Source organism: Mauremys mutica, chromosome 3 (assembly GCF_020497125.1).
Source record: "Mauremys mutica isolate MM-2020 ecotype Southern chromosome 3, ASM2049712v1, whole genome shotgun sequence".
NCBI lineage: Eukaryota > Metazoa > Chordata > Testudines > Geoemydidae > Mauremys > Mauremys mutica.
This window is the reverse complement of record NC_059074.1, coordinates 95,441,895-95,460,701: the sequence shown is the minus strand read 5'-3', so window position 1 is coordinate 95,460,701 and position 18,807 is coordinate 95,441,895. Positions and strand designations below refer to the sequence as shown.

Below are 18,807 nucleotides of genomic sequence, written 5' to 3'. Positions count from 1 at the left end.
ACTTCATATCACTGTGATGAATTGGGCATTATGATGCCTGCTACATATCAGAGGCCCTATTCTGCTGATTAGACCTATGCCTTGCTAACATCTGCTCTTCAGACAATGTGAATGGCAAAAGGGCACAATGTACTTTAGTTCTTTGATCTAATGTATGTGAAATTAGTATTCAGTCATGTAGCTGCAGCATTAGGCTAGGAGACCAATACAGGCAGAGTGATTATGCAATTTCAGCAGGCGGAGGACATTGGAAACAGAGAAGGAGGCCAAACAAACAAACTGGAGATGGATCAAACTGGGTCACTGGATACAAACCTCCTCATTCTTTGGGGACATTTGGATCCTGATCTGAATTTCGTAGCTCAGGTCCCTCCATAAAGTAAACTGCATTTAACCAAAAAGCAAAGCCTACAAATATTTCTGTGTAGCATATACATGACAGATAACTCAAAGGCTCACAGACCTAATAGAATGACAAGGAAATCTTTACTTAAGAAACAATTTCTCCAGTGCATTAGGCTTCAGGGATTTTTTTTTGTTTCATCTCTTCTTTTCTTGAACAAACATGTTTATTGTGAACAACATAGGGAAAATCTCTCTCTTTCTATTTGCATTGCCCACCCCCCGACGTTCTCCCAGGGCAATGATCACACAGTGCAGAACCGTGTTCCAAAACTCAAAGTATTTTTTTTAGGACTGTCAAGCGATTAAAAAAATTAATTGTGATTAATCACACTGTTAATAACGGAATACAATTTATTTAAATATTTTTGAGTGTTTTCTACATTTTCAAATATATTGATTTCAATTACAACACATAATACAAAGTGTACAGTGCTCACTGTATATTTATTTTTGATTACAAGTATTTGCACTGTAAAAAAACAAAAGAAATAGTATTTTGCAATTCATCTAATACAAGTACTGGAGTGCAATCTCTTTATCATGAAAGTTGAATTTACAAATGTACAAAAATGTACAAAAAACTGCATTCAAAAATAAAACAATGTAAAATTTTAGAGCCTGCAGTCCACTCAGTCCTACTTCTTGTTCAGCTAATCGCTCAGACAAACAAGTTTGTTTACATTTGCAGGAGATAATGCTGCCTGCTTCTTGTTTACAAAGTCACTTGAAAGTGAGAACAGGTGTTCTACTGGCACTGTTGTAGCTGGCATCTCAAGATATTTACACACCAGATGCACTAAAGATTCATATATCCCTTCATGCTTCAACCATCATTCCAGGGGATATGCATCCATGCGGATGGTCAATAACAATCCAAAGCAGTGTGGACCAGAGCATGTTCATTTTCATTATGAGTCAGATGCCACCAGGAGAAGGTTGATTTTCTTTTTTTGGTGGTTCGGTTTCTGTAGTTTCCGCATTGGAGTGATGCTCTTTTAAGACTTCTGAAAGCATGCTCCACACCTCATCCCTCTCAGATTTTGGAAGACACTTAGATTCTTAAACCTTGGGTCGAGTGCTGTAGCTATCTTTAGAAATCTAACATTGGTACCTTCTTTGCATTTTGTGAAGTCTGCAGTGAAAGTGTTCTAAAAATGAACAACATGTGCTGGGTCATCATCTGAGACTGCTATAACATGAAATATATGGCAGAATGCGGGTAAAACAGAGCAGGGGACATACAATTCTCCCCCAAGGAGTTCAGTCACAAATTTAATTAACGCATTATTTTTGTAACAAGCATCATCAGCATGGAAGCATGTCCTCTGGAATGGTGGCCGAAGCATGAAGGGGCCTACAAATGTTTAGCATATCTGATACGTAAATACCTTGCAGTACCAGCTATAAAAGTGCCATGCAAATGCCTGTTCTCACTTTCCGGTGACATTGTAAATAAGAAGAGGGTGGCATTGTCTCCTGTAAATGTAAACAAACTTGTTTGTCTTAGCAATTGGCTGAACAAGAAGTAGGACTGAGTGGATTTGTAGGCTCTGAAGTTTTACATTGTTTTGTTTTTGAGTGCAGTTATGTAACAAAAAAAATCTACATTTGTAAGTTGCACTTTCATGACAGATATTGCACTACAGTACTTGTACGAATTGAAAAATACTATTTCTTTGTAATAAAAATAATATACACTTTGATTTCAATTTCAACACAATACGATATATATGAAAATGTAGAAAAACATCCAAAATATTTAATAAATTTCAATTGGTATTCTATTGTTTAACAGTGTGATTAAAACTGCAATTAATCACAATTAATTGTTTTAATCGCAATGAATTTCTTTGAGTTAATCGCGTGAAGTTAACTGCGATTAATCAACAGCCCTAATTTTTTTGGATTTCACTGCGCTAATTCCAGTGCCACTGAGCAACTCCTAGTGTGCAGTTTGCCTTCTATGCCAGTTCTTCCATTTTTGGACTATTCATTTCCCTTGTCTTAAAGCCTGTGAGCACACTCCTGTCCTATTGTCCGAAAGTGGGCACTAGCATCTTCAACACAGAATGCCATGAAGCTGCATTGTGGGGTATTAGCTGTGTTAGCCTGGGACAGATGAACACCTCTACCCTGATATAACGTGACCTGATATAACACGAATTCGGCTATAAAGCGGTATAGCAGCGCTCCAGGGGGGTGGGGCTTCACGCTCCGGCGGATCAAACAAGTTTGATATAACGCAGTTTCACCTATAACACGGTAAGATTTTTTGGCTTCCGAGAACAGCGTTATATCGGGGTAGAGCTGTGTATGGACACCAGCTCTGTTTGGTTCTATTTAGACTGCATGTTTTTGGGTGGCTTTTATAGCCTATTTCTCTGGTCAGACAGTTTGTAAACGAGTATGACTAGGAAGGAAAGAAAGGAAAATGATTTGTACACAACTGCCTGTGTTTTGAGTCTTGTGCAGCATGGAGCACATTGCTGGCACTTAAATAATAAACATAATACATATTTAGAATACAAATAAAAATTCAGGTTGATGGAATTCTCTCATCGTAATCCACAAAATCAATTGGTTCCTGTGAACAACTTGCTGGTGAAGGCTAACAAATACCTTGGAACTGCACAGATGTAACTAAGACTTGTGAGGTTTCCTTATATGATCAAAAATGTTAAATATGTGGGGATAAATCTCTGCACTCATTATTGAAATCCATGCTGTAATCCGCAATTCAACAAACTTTATGGGCACCACACAGGAGCAGCCATACTCAGATTAGATCCCTGAACGTTTATATTGTCAGAGAAGAAAGTATGTCCTCCTTTGCTTTTGCACAGTGCCTAACAAAATTGTACCCCCACCCTGATTGGAGCCAATAGGTGCTACTACAACATAAATAACAGACAAATATCTGCCTCTGATACCTAGTACTACAGAGGAAGGCCACCTCTCTTCTCTCTCTGCATAGACACAATGGTGCATATCCTCAGGTTCAGCTGAGCTGCATTCAGTGCAAAAATGGAGAAAGGAGACTGCATAGGTGGCTTTAAGTCACCTTTATGCACCCTTTATGCCTGGCATAAACTAGAGCAGCCTTAAAGATGCTTTAATTTTGGTCAGGCTGTCCATAGCTCCAAGGGTTTATTTCAGCAGCCTGGGAGCACTGCATGTAGGAATGCCCAAACCATACTCCCTCTCTACTAGGAACCTTCCTTGCAACTGGAGGCCAGGAAGGTGGATGGTGTCGGAGTTTCTAAGGCAGCTCTGCACAACCTGAAGATTTCCTCAGAATGGATTAATCTAGTCCAATGTATTTAGCTAATTCCTGCAAGTGATGAAATTATACATACTTTGAAGAGTGGGATTTGATTAACCATATATGTCCAGAAAACATACCGCCTTGTGCTGTGATCCTGGAAGATTTCAGAAACTAAGCAGCACTGGGATGGATAGGGGACCTCCAAGGAAGTGCTCAATGCTGCTGGAAGTGGTGTTGCTGATTCAATAGGTGGTGCTCTTTCCTCTAGTTCAGTGCTGAGCCTAGAACCCAACATGGTGTTAAGGGGAACTGTGATGTTTTCATATAAGTTACAAAATTTAGGTCTTGATCACTTGTGGTCAATAATGAGCCCATGGTTTGTGCATGATTTCAGTTTAGGCAAGGGGAATGTAATTGCCCAAGTCAGAATTTGATCTGCATAGTAATCCTTGTTGGCAAACCACATTCTGAGTTGAGCAACTACTCCCCTGCAGTTTAAACTGAACTCACTATTCTTTTTCATGTTTCTTCCTGCACCGTTGTGTCGTGTTTCTGTGCACTGTTAAACAGCTGCTACATTCCAACCCAGAGATGGTTGTATTTCACTGACAGCATATTTAGCAATATGTGCATATCCTTTACCTACTTCACAGGGGTCCTGAGCGGTGTTGATTGTTTGTAAAACAAAGAAATCTTCTTGGCCACACACGGTAGTGTGAAGTCTAGCTATTTTAAAATTACTTTTCCTTTGAATCCTATGGGGTTAATATTTGGGTGACCAGATGTCCCGATTTTATAGGGACAGTCCCGATATTTAGGGCTTTTTCTTATATAGGCTCCTATTACCCCCCACCCCCGACCCGATTTTTCACACTCGCTGTCTGGTCACCCTAGTTAATATTGCTGTTCTCCAGTAGACAAGAGCCATGGGAAAACTAAAGATACAAATAAAGCTTTAAAGCAGCCTAAAGTAGTCTTCTGTTATCATTTCAGGGATGCAATTTCCACTAAGTATTATCTTAAAAAGTGCTACAAGCTAGTCAAAGTGCAATTTGATTAAACTGAAATTTGAATTTGTCACTCCACTATCTAATGATCTGCCCACGTTAACAGAGCTGAAGGCAAGGCATTGCTCCAGGATACACGTGTGTGTGCTCCTGGCCTGCCTCTGCAATATGCAGTATAAGGCTGTTGCCACACGCTGTCAAAGATGGTTAAACATTGCGGGTAGAAATTCTATAGAACCTTGATCAAATACTGTACAGTGAGAGGGAAACATTACATGTCTTTGTTTGACTGTCAGTGGGACATGACAATATGCTTCTCTGGGTTTATTGGAAACAACATCAGCTTACATACTGATTTCTGTCTGTTAGTGCAAAGAAAACACCTACATTCTAGCAAGAAAGCAGTACTGCCATAAAACAGAATTCAGTTTTAAAGGTTCATCATATTTTTCTTTGTCTCAGCTACATGCTTTAAAATTTATATTGGCTTCTCTTTTCTATAGCTCCAGTGTTCCTTCCACTCAGTGTTAGCAGGCTCCGTAAATGCAATCAACTACTCTTGAAGAAGAAACACTGAGAGCATAAAGAGAATGGGATAATATCTCAGCCAGAGGGCTCCATATGTTGATGACAATGTATAGTACACTGCGAAAGAAATAGGATTAGAATTGTTCTAAGTACCTATGAGCCACACAGAGTACAAGGAAGGAAATAACATTTTCTAAATCTACAACATGATGCCCAAAGTGCAGGTGAAAAATCTTTATTTGAGCACATACAGATGGGAAGCTGAAGCTGGGCTGGAATGGGAGCTATGCACTACTGTAATTTAAATCTGTTAAAATCCTCCCAGAAACTAGCATACTTCACAAAGGGACAAGTTCTGAGCATCCTCCCAGTATGAGGTCCACAACCAGTAAAGGAGTAAATACCAGACCCACATAAATCATAATGGCTGCTCGTTCATCAGCAGATTTCCTTTTAAAAAAGTAATTACAAGATTTAGTTAAATGTTTCCATTTGAATGGGTACTAGGGTTGAACTGATGTTGCCTAGTTATGTTTAGTTATGTTTAGTTCTCTCCTTCAGTTCAAATGATTGGAAGAGAAAAGGGACAAAGGAAATGATGCCCTCTTGCAAGTCATCACATGCCATACTTTCACCTAATGAGCTTGTGATATTAAACAAAACCCCAGAGTTACACCTTTGCATTGCAGTGAGGCAAGATTCACCTGGGCAGTAATGAATCTGTGACTTGCTTTCTGCTTGGCACTAGTACAGGTGATGTTTGTAAATCATTGCCGTGTTGCAGTCTAAGGATGAGCAGGGACTTCAGTGTAAATCTGCTCCAGTCTTGTGCTTTTGCTGACATTTTCTTTTCCACTCAACCCCAAAATGTGTCAGCTTGTATTTCTAGCAGTGGAGGGAACTGTCACTCGCATAGTATAGTCAAAATATACCATCCTAGTTAAACTGATTTCAAAAGCAACATGCCAGTAAAATACAGAAAACAGAAGTGAGGAGTGAGCAAAGAAAGTAGAAGGACACCTCAAAGAATAGATGCTCTACTGAGAGAAATGCTAACTATGTTTGCTGCATAATATGTTTCTAAACCTTCGATAAACTTAGCTAAAATCACCAGGCCAAATCCTTAGTCAGATTTTACTCAGGACTTGTCTATACAAATAGCACTGCACTGGTGCACTGTAGCACTTAGTGAAGATGCTACCTACACCAACAGGAGAGCTTCTCCCATTGGTGTAGTTAATCCACCTCCCTGAGAGGTGGTCAGGGCTGGCTCCAGACCCCAGCGCGCCAAGCGCGCCCTTGGGGCGGCATTTTGCCGGCAGGGCGGCAGGCGGGTCCGGCGGACCTTCCGCAGTCATGCCTGCGGGAGGTCCACCGGAGCCGCGGGTCCAGCAGACCTCCCGCAGGCATGACTGCGGACGGTTCGCTGGTCCCACGGCTCGGGTGAACCTCCCGCAGGCATGACTGCGGATGCTCCACTGGAGCCGCGGGACCAGCGAACCTTCCGCAGCTGCAGGAGGTCCACTGGAGCCGCGGGACCAGCGGACCCTCCGCAGTCATGCCTGCGGGAGGTCCGCTGGTCCCGCGGCTCCGGTGCACCTCCTGCAGGCATGACTGCTTGAGGCGGCCAAATTCCTAGAGCCGCCCCTGGAGGTGGTAGCTATGTTGATGGGAGAAACCCTCCTGTCGACATAGCACTGTCTACACCAGGAGTTTGGTATAGACCAAGTCTCAGTCTGCGTGAGGGAGGGTTAGTAAAATCCATATCAGGACATCAGTCTTATTAAAACAAATATGACCCATGGTATCGCACCACAAGAAATCATTATGTTGCAAAAAAGGCTAATGTTAGTGGTTAAGTGCAGAACTTGAATTCAGTCTATCAAGAAAGGCTTCTGCCTAGCCTGAATTTTTAAGACACGTAATCTTTCAGTTTAATAATCCTTTAATATCTGCCTAGCACTCCATAGACTATCTCAGAAGTTAAGTACTTACATATACATAGGCTGTAGCTGTAAATGAGATGTCTTCTGTGGGCCTTGATAGCCGTAAGAGTCAAATCCACCTATGAAATCAACTGAAAGAGGGGAAAATTGCTTTCATTAGCAACATCTTTTCAGAAGAGATAGGCACTCTCATTCAAGAACAAACTTCCACACAGATTACTTTGGACAGACCCCCTAATAATCTATCTACTAAAATTGGTGACTAATTGTATAGTGGGTGGGGTAAATGGGGGAGGAGAGGAAGTGTCTTTAGAGACAGAAAATGAGGGATTTATAAAATCCATCTACACCAGAGAGAATTATGCATCACTCTTTTCTCAAGCAGACCACCTTATTGGAGTATAAAATTACATTTTATCTGGATATTACAAATGCTGCAAACCATTTATTTACTGGCATGGATTCAATGCAACTGACTGTTATTATTGTGTCAAGCTCACTGACATACTCTGGTTCAGTGGTCAGCAGAGAAAGCATATCGATCCTATTCTGTTTGAGAGACAGAAGTTGCTCTGATTCCCTGCTTTGACATTTGGGTTGAAATGCAGAGACAGAGTCTTAGAACAATTTGTCTGAGCATTGGAGATGGGACTTCACAGATCTAAGGATACTCCAAATACAGTAGAGGTCTATGAGTGGGGGTTATTTTCTAATTCACACCACTGCCTACCCATGTTTATTTATTTTATATCATTTCTGGGACAATACAGTCACATCTGAGTCAGAGACTCCCAGTTTCCCGTACTCAAGCGCTTTCTTTTAAATGGTGAAATATGAGGTCTTTGTATCTTCCTTAACTGTAGCCTTCATATATATTTGGATGCTATCTCCATGAAACCTACATATTGTATACTAGAGCAGTATGAATAACTGGATCTACTTCAACAGGAGAGATTGAGAGATACCCACCCCAGAATAGCTCATAGCCTGGTGGTTAGACCCTGCTCCAGAGTGGGGATTTGAACCTGCGTCTCCCACATCCCAGGGTGAGTGTCCTAACCATTGGGCTATTAGGTAAAAAGGGGTCACTTCCCATCATCGTCATTTTGTTAATGGAACCTAAATCCTCTTGTGACTCTAGCCTGCAATGTCAGAGAGATTTGACATTTAGATAAACTATTTTGGCATTTCCAATTTTTTTCATTTCAACTGAAACAATTCACCAAAATCTACATGAATTCATGAAATGGTTTGACCCAAATCTTCATTTTTCAGCAAAATAAATATCAGCCGAAAAATTTCACCTAGCTCTAGTGTACACCACTTTGATGTTACTTAGCAAGAGAGAAGGCAAAGCTGGAAAGTTCAGATCTCAAACTGTATTTTGAGGGAGTTTCTAGGTTCTTTCCCAGAAAGCTAAACCAAAATGTTCAGAAACAAATTCCCAGCAATGAAAGGAGTTTGTGTGGGCTCAGGAAAAAAAATTTGTGCCTATTATCTCTGCATGGCCATGTGTCCCTGTCTTTTGCCCTGTTGCACAAAGGAAACACAGTGTGTAAACAGGCCAGATTACAAAGTGATATAAACAAGCTGGGCCTATAGAGACAGCTCTGTTTTAAGCAGACAGTACAGACTCCCCACTTGTATATCCAGATGACGGTAGGGGAGAGAATATGATTGTGACCTTGTTAAAGGAATACAATGGCTCCTTACATACAACAACAGTGCTGCAAGTGAACTAGGAATGGTGGGTAATATGATATTAACTCTTATGCAGAGAATGCCTATAATTTCTTTGCAGCACATTTTCTTCATCATGGCAGCATCTCAGTTAGCTCTGCAAAGCCTGTGGTGCCCAGACTGTGCTAAAAGCTCCCTATGGATTTTGAGTTAGTTCCTCAAAGTATGCAAAATGCTGCCCTTTCTGCTGGGCATTTTATCCTGGCTGTGCCTGAAAGGTCACTAAAAGTGTCATACTACAGATACACTCCTGACAGCCGTAACATGAGATGAATAAAATAAGCCTCATTAGCTGAATCATTACAGATGTTTCAATTCCTAACTTTATCCATCAAACACATTTTTGCCTACTATATTTTACTTTTATCTTGTATATCATCATTACCAAACTCAGGTCTTTAATCATGTTTTGCCTTCATAAACACACACACACACACACATCCTACTCACATACCATAGCAACAGATGAGATATACTGAGAGGCTTGCGTGAAATCTGGTAATGGATCATTTGACAATGAATAGCTCACTTTCATTTTGTGAGTCTGAATCTCTTTCTTGCCTTGCTGATACTAACCTGCTCCTTGGTTATAAGGTCAGGTTTACAAAAGCACCATAAACTCTTTCTAGGATATAACTGGGGAAGTCATGTAATTAAAATTGGTTATGGCTCAAAATAATGGACATATTTTCTATAATACACCCACTAAAGACCAGATCTTGTAATCCTGGCACATAGTCAAAACTCCCATTGAAGTCAATAGGAGCTTTGAATTAGTCTCAGTCTGTAGGATGGGATCGTAAGTCTGAATTCGGTATTCAACTTCAGTTGCTGGACATTTGTTGGTGTGCAAAGAGCCTATTAAGCTGGGATGTGTATATCTGAACAGAAGGGGCCCCATTTATATAAAAGAGTGAGGAGTTTCTACCAAGACCAGCAGGGAGGAACAAAGACATAAGCAGATAGAGAAGTAGGCAGGAAATAATGTGGTATAATGTAGCAAAATGATGCTCATGCAGAAAAAAGGGAAGAATATTAAAAGAAAACTCAGGTGACCGGACGTCCCACTCCAGCAAATAATACAAATGGCTTCAGTAGAGCTATGGCAATTTATACCAGCTTAGGATCTAACCCAAGAAGTTTAACAAGCACAGTTAGGAGCATGAGCCTATAGAAATAACACTGACATTATGGCGTTCATCAAATTTAGTTGGCTGTAAAATTCAGTACAGATTAAATATGAAAGGATACAGACTCTTGAGAGGAGGAGCGGGGATGAGTGGGTTGGGAAATAGCCATATATGTTAAAAAAATCATTCTTATCAAAACAAAATGCCCCACTGTACACACAATTCTCCCCCTGGAGAGAAGCTGCGAGAGAATGGACCATACGTGACAAATGTCAGTCACATTACTCAATGCACTGTTGGAAGGCTCTAAGCTACCACAGTCATGAGGGTGGTATAAGAACCTATCTAGACTAGACTAGGATACCGGATGTAGTTGAGAGCTGTGCAAAAATGCTGAATTTTACAAACCTTGACACAATTTAGAAATGATTAATGGTGTGAAATTAGGACCAATTTTATTACATTTGAAATTAAAGCAGAAAACCAGAAGTCTGGCTTAAAAAAAATAAAGAAAATCTATAAGCTAGGAGGAAGATTCTCATGCTCTTGCAGGCTACCATTGCCATCTGACCTCCTGCTAAGCTGTCTTGTGATGGCATGATACTCACTGCCTGCCAAACCTACCCTAGTCTTACCCTTTGTATACTGTGATCATGGCTGTTACACACTGTTCAGCAGATAGGCAGAGGTTTGCTCTAATACAAATCTTCAATAAAATTTTCTTACAATAATAATTGAATGCCATAGGCTTTGTCTTGTGGATATAGCAATTAAGACCCACAGAAGAGGATAGCAGAAAAGTGGCAGGGACAAAGAGCGTATCTGCCAGTTTGTGAAGCTGTGCCATTACCAGTGAGACATTATAGCAAAAGATTGAAATGACATAAGAGTTCCAAAGGGTTAGCAGAAGGAAATCCTCTAGCCATATTTCTCTGCTCTGGTTTTGATGTGCTCTCATTATTGCAATTCCATTCCCTTTCACAGCAATGGAAACCATTCTTTGGCAGTCCCTTCTGGTGACTCATGAATTTCCAGGTTTTCCAGCAGATCCTTATACCACTTAATTTGTTCTTTGAGACAATTCCTTGCGGGACCCTCTCTGAGCCCTGCTGATCCCTGGCCAGCTCTTCCCTCACTCCATCTGGTATAAGCTAAAATCAGCAAAATCAGATTGTCAGAATTTTGTGTCATCACATCCCAATCAAGCTCCTTCCTCCATTCTGTTAAATGTCTCCACTCCCATTAAAATCATTTAAAAAATATATTTTATGTTTTCTCTTTCAGTATATCTCGGACAGGCCTGGGACTTCCAGAACAATTTCCATTTGCTCTCCAATTTTCGTGCATGCAAACATTTCCAAAGTGTCCATGAGATATTTTTAAATTGATAAAATATTTCTAAATTAGCTAAGGATTCCATAAGTTTTGCCCAGTGCCATCTAGAGGTAATGCAGGTTAAATAGGATCATCAGGGCACTAATAAAAGGACTTCTTAGGAGGAATTTGCTATAGGCCATCTCATCACAAGGGCTAAGCTGGTGATAAGGAAAGAGCAGACTGGGGCCACAATTATTATTTGTTATTTGTATTATTGTAGCACCTAGAGCCCCAGTCCTGGCCCAGGGCTCCATTGTGCTAGGCACTGTATAAACATGGAACAAAAAAAGACAGTCCCTGCCTCAAAGATCTTACAATCTAAATATAAGCCAAGAGACAAGAGATGGATAAAGCCACACGGGAGAGTAACAATATTGGTCAGCATGATGGGCTGTGGTCTCTGCACATCAACGGTGTAATGGATGTCAAGTTTTTTGTAGGCCTAACCGCAGAGGAGAGTTTTAAGGAGGATAACGAGTTAGTTTTGTGGATGTTTATGGGAAGCACTTCCCAAGTGTGAGAGGCAGCAGGCAGAAATCACAAAGGTGGAAGATGGAGGCTGGCATCATGGGACAATCGGAGGTAGGAACTGACATATCAGTGGCAAATGAGAAATGATACAATACAAATAAATAAGCATAATAAGAATTAATAAGTGTAACAAAGAGGAGAACTGGGCCCTGAATGTGTGAAGACTAACAAGGCAAGGTTAGTGAAGAGCCATCCAAAAATTTAAAAGGAAAAGGCAAAAGTAATAAGAAATAAGGAAACTTTTAGGGGGTAAAATACTAATAGACTAGAGAAAATGTAGCACAAAGATATGTGTCAGATAGGGTCTAGGAACACCCAGGACACTACAAAAAATCCAGTTTGACTCCTACAATGGGGAAAACACCAAATTGGACAGAATACAAGAATGCCAGACAGTGCAAGTGAGCAGACACACCTTGAAAAGTACAGCTCAATAGCTTTGGACTCCCAAACAAAGGATTTTGGAGCTTAGCTGTTCATATCAAACCTGCTTTAAAGAGTGCCAGACAAATGAGTGACAATGCTTTTCAGCTGAACTTGTTTGGAGCAGTTGTGACAAACTATACATTGCATTGAGTTAATCATATATGCACATTCTCAGTAGGTAGTCTAGTCAATGTAGACACAACTCAAAGTCTCTTTAAACACAGCAGTTTGAATTAAGATTAGATGTCAAACTATCTGCTACTAGAGAAATACTGTACAGCATCCAGTATGATGTAAATCTGTATATGATGAATGGTTAACCTGAGTGTCTAGTCAGAACTGCAAAACTCCTTTGTTACTAACCCATTTCTGTTTCGGACTGGATAAAGTTGTGCAGGGCATTGTTATCTTGATCTCCTGTCTTGAGTTTCTCCTCCAAGGACAATTACATCTGAGAGTAGCAGAGTAAGATTTTTGAAAGGGTTTGGGTGTAAAATCCATCTCTCTTTATAGAAAGGAGATTAACTTTGCATGCTCCCTGCATCTTTTCCAGTGCAATTTGCTTCTAAGGTGGCTTTTTATACTAGTGGAATCAATATAATATTTTAAGCAGCCTTATTTAAAAACACTTTTCATTTAATAAGATTCAGCAATGGATGATGAATGAAAAAAATACAATCATGGAAGGCAGATACATCCCCTTGGCTACTGTGATTCATTGATTGTATTAAACAGTATTCCATCGTGATGAGCCACCAAAATGGAAATGTTACTTCCTTCAAGCACTAATGTTATGTTATTTAGATATTTTTGAAACTCGAGCTTGACAATCCCCATAGGAGGCAGTGAGGGATGTGTGGGGAGGGGCAGGCAAGACAGTGAGGAAGAAGGGAAATTAACATCTATGAAGCCAGAGACAGCACCATGTCCCCGTCCCTCCCCCCATGATTTTATTTATTTATATATTTGGTTTCATACCACATCCCAGTCTCTTAGGGACTCCTTTAACATCAACTTCATTAGTTAGGAAGGCAGCAATCCATAGCCAATTTTCCTTTCATGTCAAGCTTGTTCATGTATAAACCCAGCCCTTTTGTTGGAAGCATTTGCAATTAATCCCGAAAACAAAGAAAATGCAAATCTTACAGTCTACCCTAACCAACCCTTCTGACTCAAGGCCCTGACCACCATCTATTATACACTAAAATGAATTGAAATTCCCACTTTGAACCTAACTTAATTTTCTAGTGATAATAGGCATGGATTCCCAGAAGCACTCTGTGCATCTTGATAGTAACATCCTAATTTCCTTTCCTGGTAAATGCTTTAAATAAGATTTTAGCACCAAAGGAAATTAACCTTTAAATTAATTGTAATTATAAAATGCCATCGCCGATTTTGTCTTCAGCCTAATTACTTGCTATTATTTAAACAAACTGCCCCTCCTCTGAGCTTTCACTTTGTTTCTCTCTCGGCAACACAGTTCCAGCTGATCATAGCGAAGGCAGCGTAACTGTCTATGTAGGTCCTGTAAACACCTGGATAGTGTAGTTCAATTTACATGTCAAACACAACTAGTTTTTGTTTTTCTATCTGCTATTTATATACTCCCCCTCTGGCAGTTAAGGCTGCTTCCGAGATGTTTCCAGTGTGTACTTTAGAACAAGTGGCCAAACCTTGTGGGATTCAGAGTGTTTACATCTCGCTGCTGGGGGAATGAGACGGTAAAAGCCAACCCTCTCTGTTTTTATTAGAGGCCACTTCTAAGGCTAGAACACAACTGAAAGTAATGAAGTGGGAATCAGCTATTGTTACTTTCAAAAGGCTGATGCTGTATAGACGTCCCAGTAAGTTTCCTACATGCTCATTGTTCATGGTGGTAGTTTGGTTTCCCAAGCCAGCTTGTTGTAGGATGAAATGTGTCAGACAGTGTCATGGGATTTCAGAAGCTCCATTCTGTGTGTGTTTGCATCAGCATCCTGACAGCTGAAAAACATCCCATTGTTTTCCCTCTCTCCCTCTTTGGCTTTGCTTGTTTTATGTAGCAGTCACAGCACTAAACGAAACAAGTACACAGAAAAGCTTCTAGCCAGTCAGTGGCTGTACATTTGGGAGTGCAGTTGGGCCAAAGCACTTCGACAAATTTCAAATATATCTTTAGCCTCTCAGCCTCAGTCTGCTCATACAAGGCACAAATAGCTTGTTGAACACATGAGAGAACAGGTGCCTGCATGTGGGGGGGTTCTCATATTTGTGTTTCAAGCATTGGTTTATAGCTGTATTTATTGAGAGTTTTTTTAATGCCTCAAAGAGCCATTCATGGGACCAAAATAACGCAGGAGTCAGGCTTCCCAGGATATTTCAGTTCTTAGGTGGTAGATTTCTTTTGCATTACTCTGATCTGAGAAATGGCTTCCTGAGGCAAAAAATATAAGCACAAATATGAATACTGAGATAAACGGTCCTACTGGAGAGGGCACAGTTCTAGTGGAGACTTTTCCTATCCTCCTAGCCTCAAAACTCCCAATTCACACACATCAGAGAGAAGAAGGGAGGAAGAGCGACAGATTTGCAGTTTAACATTTATTACATGTTTCTTTGTGTTTGTACTGTACTTTCAGAGCTTTTTAAGCAGAGACTTAGGCACAGTACTAATTCTCAATAATGCCTCACTAATCATACTGTGGGAGGCATTTGGCACAGAAATAAAGTAATATACAATAACACCTTGGACTTCTATAGGCCCTTTCATCCAAAGAGCTCAAAGCTATGAAGGCCTGCCAACACACCTGAGACGTATGTTAGTATGATTATTGTTTTGTTTTTACTCACCTGGTCTGTAATTATGCTGGGGTATTCTTTTTATTAATGATTGGGAAACTGTTTTCATGATGTTGCCTAACACCCCAAGCATTTATATATTATTATCTCTAATTTAAATATGGGAAACAGGTATGGACAGGTTAAATGACTTGCCCAAGGTCACCAAAAAGTCTATGTCAGAGCCAAAAATAAAACACGGGAGTCCTGGCTCCCAATCCTGTGCATTAGCCACATCTCTTAAAACTAACCAAATAAAATTCTCTTTTCCCACCTATGTGAAATCATCATGGTACTTATCAGTCCATGGCTGGTACCCCAGATCACCCCATTCTTTAACATTACAAATATCATTGATTTATGGGGCTTGTAGTATCTGTGACGTATTCTGGGATATCTTCAGTGAATCAGGAAGTACCAAGAGGTTTTCACAGAGGGGAGTAAAGAAATTAAAAAAGGTTACTTAGAACTTATTTCTGTGCCAAATATCCCTAAAAGCCTGGCTTGATGGATATTCAGCATGGAAAGCTGTCATTTTTGCCTTGCATTTCACCTTGAAATAACAAAAGAGGGAACAAGTACTTAAGAGGCAGTGATGTGGCACAGTAAGGTAAGAAGCCACAGTTGCCATAGTTTACATTCACCCCTGCTAGTACCGGGTGATGCAAAGCAGACCTGCCTGTGCTCCAGGAGTATTCACCCTGAACAGATAATAGTTCTACTGCTGCCTTCTTTGAGGGTGTGTTACAAAGGGAGAGGTCAGCTTTAGTTTGTAGCTGCGGCTGCACTGGTGCCCCGGTGATGGATGGTGCTATGTGGGGATGCACTGCACTGGCACATCCCCCTGCCATCTCAGCAGCACCTCCTCCCTAGTCAGTGCTGCCCACCTTTGGGCTCCCCTTACCACTCCTCGTCCACCAGCAGAGGAGAGGGTGAATCTGTTGAAAGTTGGTGCGGGTGCATTCCAGTTAAGCAGCCAGGTTCCTTGTTTAATTTCCTGCAGTATAAAAATCCCAGGAGGATGTTGTTTTATTGATGCCATTCCTGTTTCTTTTCACTAAGTATCTGAATATTTAATAACATTTTTGAAAATATGTTGAATTTTCTTTACAGAAGGCAGCTAACAGCTTATAGCAGGGAGCCAAACTGCTAGTGAGCAAAAGCACATTAAATGAACATTTCAAAGTATTAAAAATAGTTTGTAATCTTTTAAAAATGTAGCCCTAATAAGATTTCAGGAAACAAATGAGAAGCTCTGGTAAGTTTACAGCTGTTGAATGCAGCCAAGCAATGATAGCTGTCAACATTTTCATGGTTTATTTTTTTAATTGCTGCACTACTAATGCTAATTAAGTTAGAATGACAATCACTGAGTCATACCAATGGCACTAGGGCAAATGATGGAGAGGAGTAATGGGAGGCCCAGCTGGGGGACTCAGGCCCTCCCCTCTTCCCAGATCTAGACCTCCAGGGGAATCCCTCTCAGAAGCACCAGGCTTCCAAGTTTCAAGTCTCCCTACTTGGGCACATGAAACAGGAGGCAGAGCAGGTCCCACAGAAGCAACAGGGGCTTATTCAGCCACAGCCAAGAGCAGCATTAGAAAGGCAGGGGGTGAGGCACCTTCCCAGCCCTGGGACATTGGGGATGGCAGCAGGATGTTTATTACCATTAGAATGCTGGCCATTCTTTTCTGTCTGCTGATTGGTTGTTTGTCCCCCATCGCCTTCTATCCTACTCTCCTACTGTCTCCCTGTTGCCCTGGATGTTTCTTCCCCCAAATTCTCCTTCTCTTCCTTCCTTTTTCCCATGCTCTCAGCCCCTCCTAACACTTCGCCTCACCACAGCCTCCGTTCCCATCACACCACAAATAAAAAAGAACATGGAATTAACAAGAAGTGTGCCCATTATACTGGCCTGCATTAGGCAAGTTAAAAGCCAGAGCTTTTCCTTTTGGCTACAATGCCCACCTTATGCTCCACTTTCCCCTTACACCTAATTTCCTCCCCCCATTATTCCTTCCATTATTTCTCTGCTTTTATCTGGCACCGCTTTCATGCTTGTGGCACTGATGGCAGGGGACAACCAAAAGCCTGAGATTATGGACATAACTGTGAGGACCTGAGAAGCCTTGAAAAGACCTGAGCGTTAGGTGAAATGCTCTAGGTTAAGTAAATCAGGTGCTCATCATAAGCTTGATCACTTGGCTTTCATGTTGCTGTGACCCTAAGACCCCTTTTATGCTAACCGGCAAAGGACACACCCAACAGACTGTTGTCAGAATATTCAGCCAAACAGCGTCTTGTAAGGTATCACATAAAAACTGGTGACACGCTGCTCATTAATGTCACTGTGTGATGTGTGTAGAGTGTGTGTAGAAAGAGTTATATATGGGTTCTGGAAATATGGTCTTAAAATATGTTGTGGAGGCAGCTGATAAAGAAGCCTGCCCCAGAAAAAGGATCATGGATTTACCTGTCTGCACAGATCAAGTGAACAGGTGAAGAGAAAACCACTTGGGTAGATCACAAGCGAAGTACAATAGAAGTACATTTGCATTTAAGGTAAACAAAGTGATCAAGCCAATCGAGAAAGAAAATTGACCAGAGGGTGAAGAAGGCACCAATACTCCAGAGAGCAAGCAGAAGGGCAGAGGAACTTTGTCTGGACTTACTTTTCAAGGAATATATTTCAAAGGTTTTCTGGACTGCCAAAGGGGAAAAGGGGGACTCCCAAAGGGACCAGCGCTCTTGGAATCTGTGAAAAGGTGAATCCTCCCAAGCACGTGGGTTGAGGATCCTGAGAACTGACTGTAGGTGAGAAAGTTCCTGAAACCAAGGTTGTAATCTGTAAAATTTTACACACTAGAAAATATGTTGTATTTTGTTTTATTCGTAACCATTTTCTGTTTCTATTATCTCTGCTTAGTATCACTGAATTCTCTGTTCTTCATTAATAAACTTATTCCTGGCTTATAAATTCATCTCACTGCTGGTATACTAAAGTAAGGTGTGCAGCCTCAGCGGAGCCAACAGCCTGGTGTGTGTTCTGTCTCTTCAGAGACAGTGGACTTGGTAATTTCTGTAAGAGTCCAGCAAGAGGAATGGGACACTGCAGAGAGATGTCTCTAGGGAACTCGGGAACTGGAGTTCACTGAATGTTAGCTGCAAGGCAGACTGGCAGAGTCTCGAGGAGTTTGCTGGTGAGGCAGGCAGACTGGTGTGCAAGGAAGCTGCCACAAAATTTAAGCTCCAGCAAAGCTCTCTCTTGCTGCGGCAGAGGGGCCTACGGTTCTGGGTGCCCCAAAAGACTGTCACGGTTGCATCTCATTTCCTTACCCTTTGTCTGTGGCTTGTTTTTTAAAAATCAGTTTGGTCTGTGAGTGTTTTGGGGCAAGGACAATGTTTGTACAAGAGCCAGCACAATAGGGCCTTGGTCTTGATTGTAGTCTTTAGGCACCACCTGAATATAATAAATAAATAAGAAACAGCCAACAGGAAGAAGATCATAGAATCATAGAATTCAAGATCAGAAGGGACCATTATGATCATCTAGTCTGACCTCCTGCAAGATGCAGGCCACATAAGCCAATCCACCCACTCCTTAAGCAAGCGACTCCTGCCCCATGCTTCGG

The 18,807-nt window shown here is 41.1% G+C and overlaps 1 protein-coding gene across 2 annotated transcripts in view; it reads right to left on the bottom strand.

Annotated features, from left to right (window-relative positions):
* Positions 1-18,807, bottom strand: part of NKAIN2 (sodium/potassium transporting ATPase interacting 2) — an 819,309-nt gene that overhangs the window by 3,724 nt on the left and 796,778 nt on the right. For both annotated transcript variants that reach the window (XM_045008616.1, XM_045008617.1), the window contains 2 exons: positions 7,201-7,282; positions 3,808-3,951 (listed from right to left, as the gene is read on the bottom strand). In XM_045008616.1, coding sequence (XP_044864551.1) covers positions 3,808-3,951; positions 7,201-7,282 — 226 coding nt within the window. The remainder of the gene's footprint in view (positions 1-3,807; positions 3,952-7,200; positions 7,283-18,807) is intronic.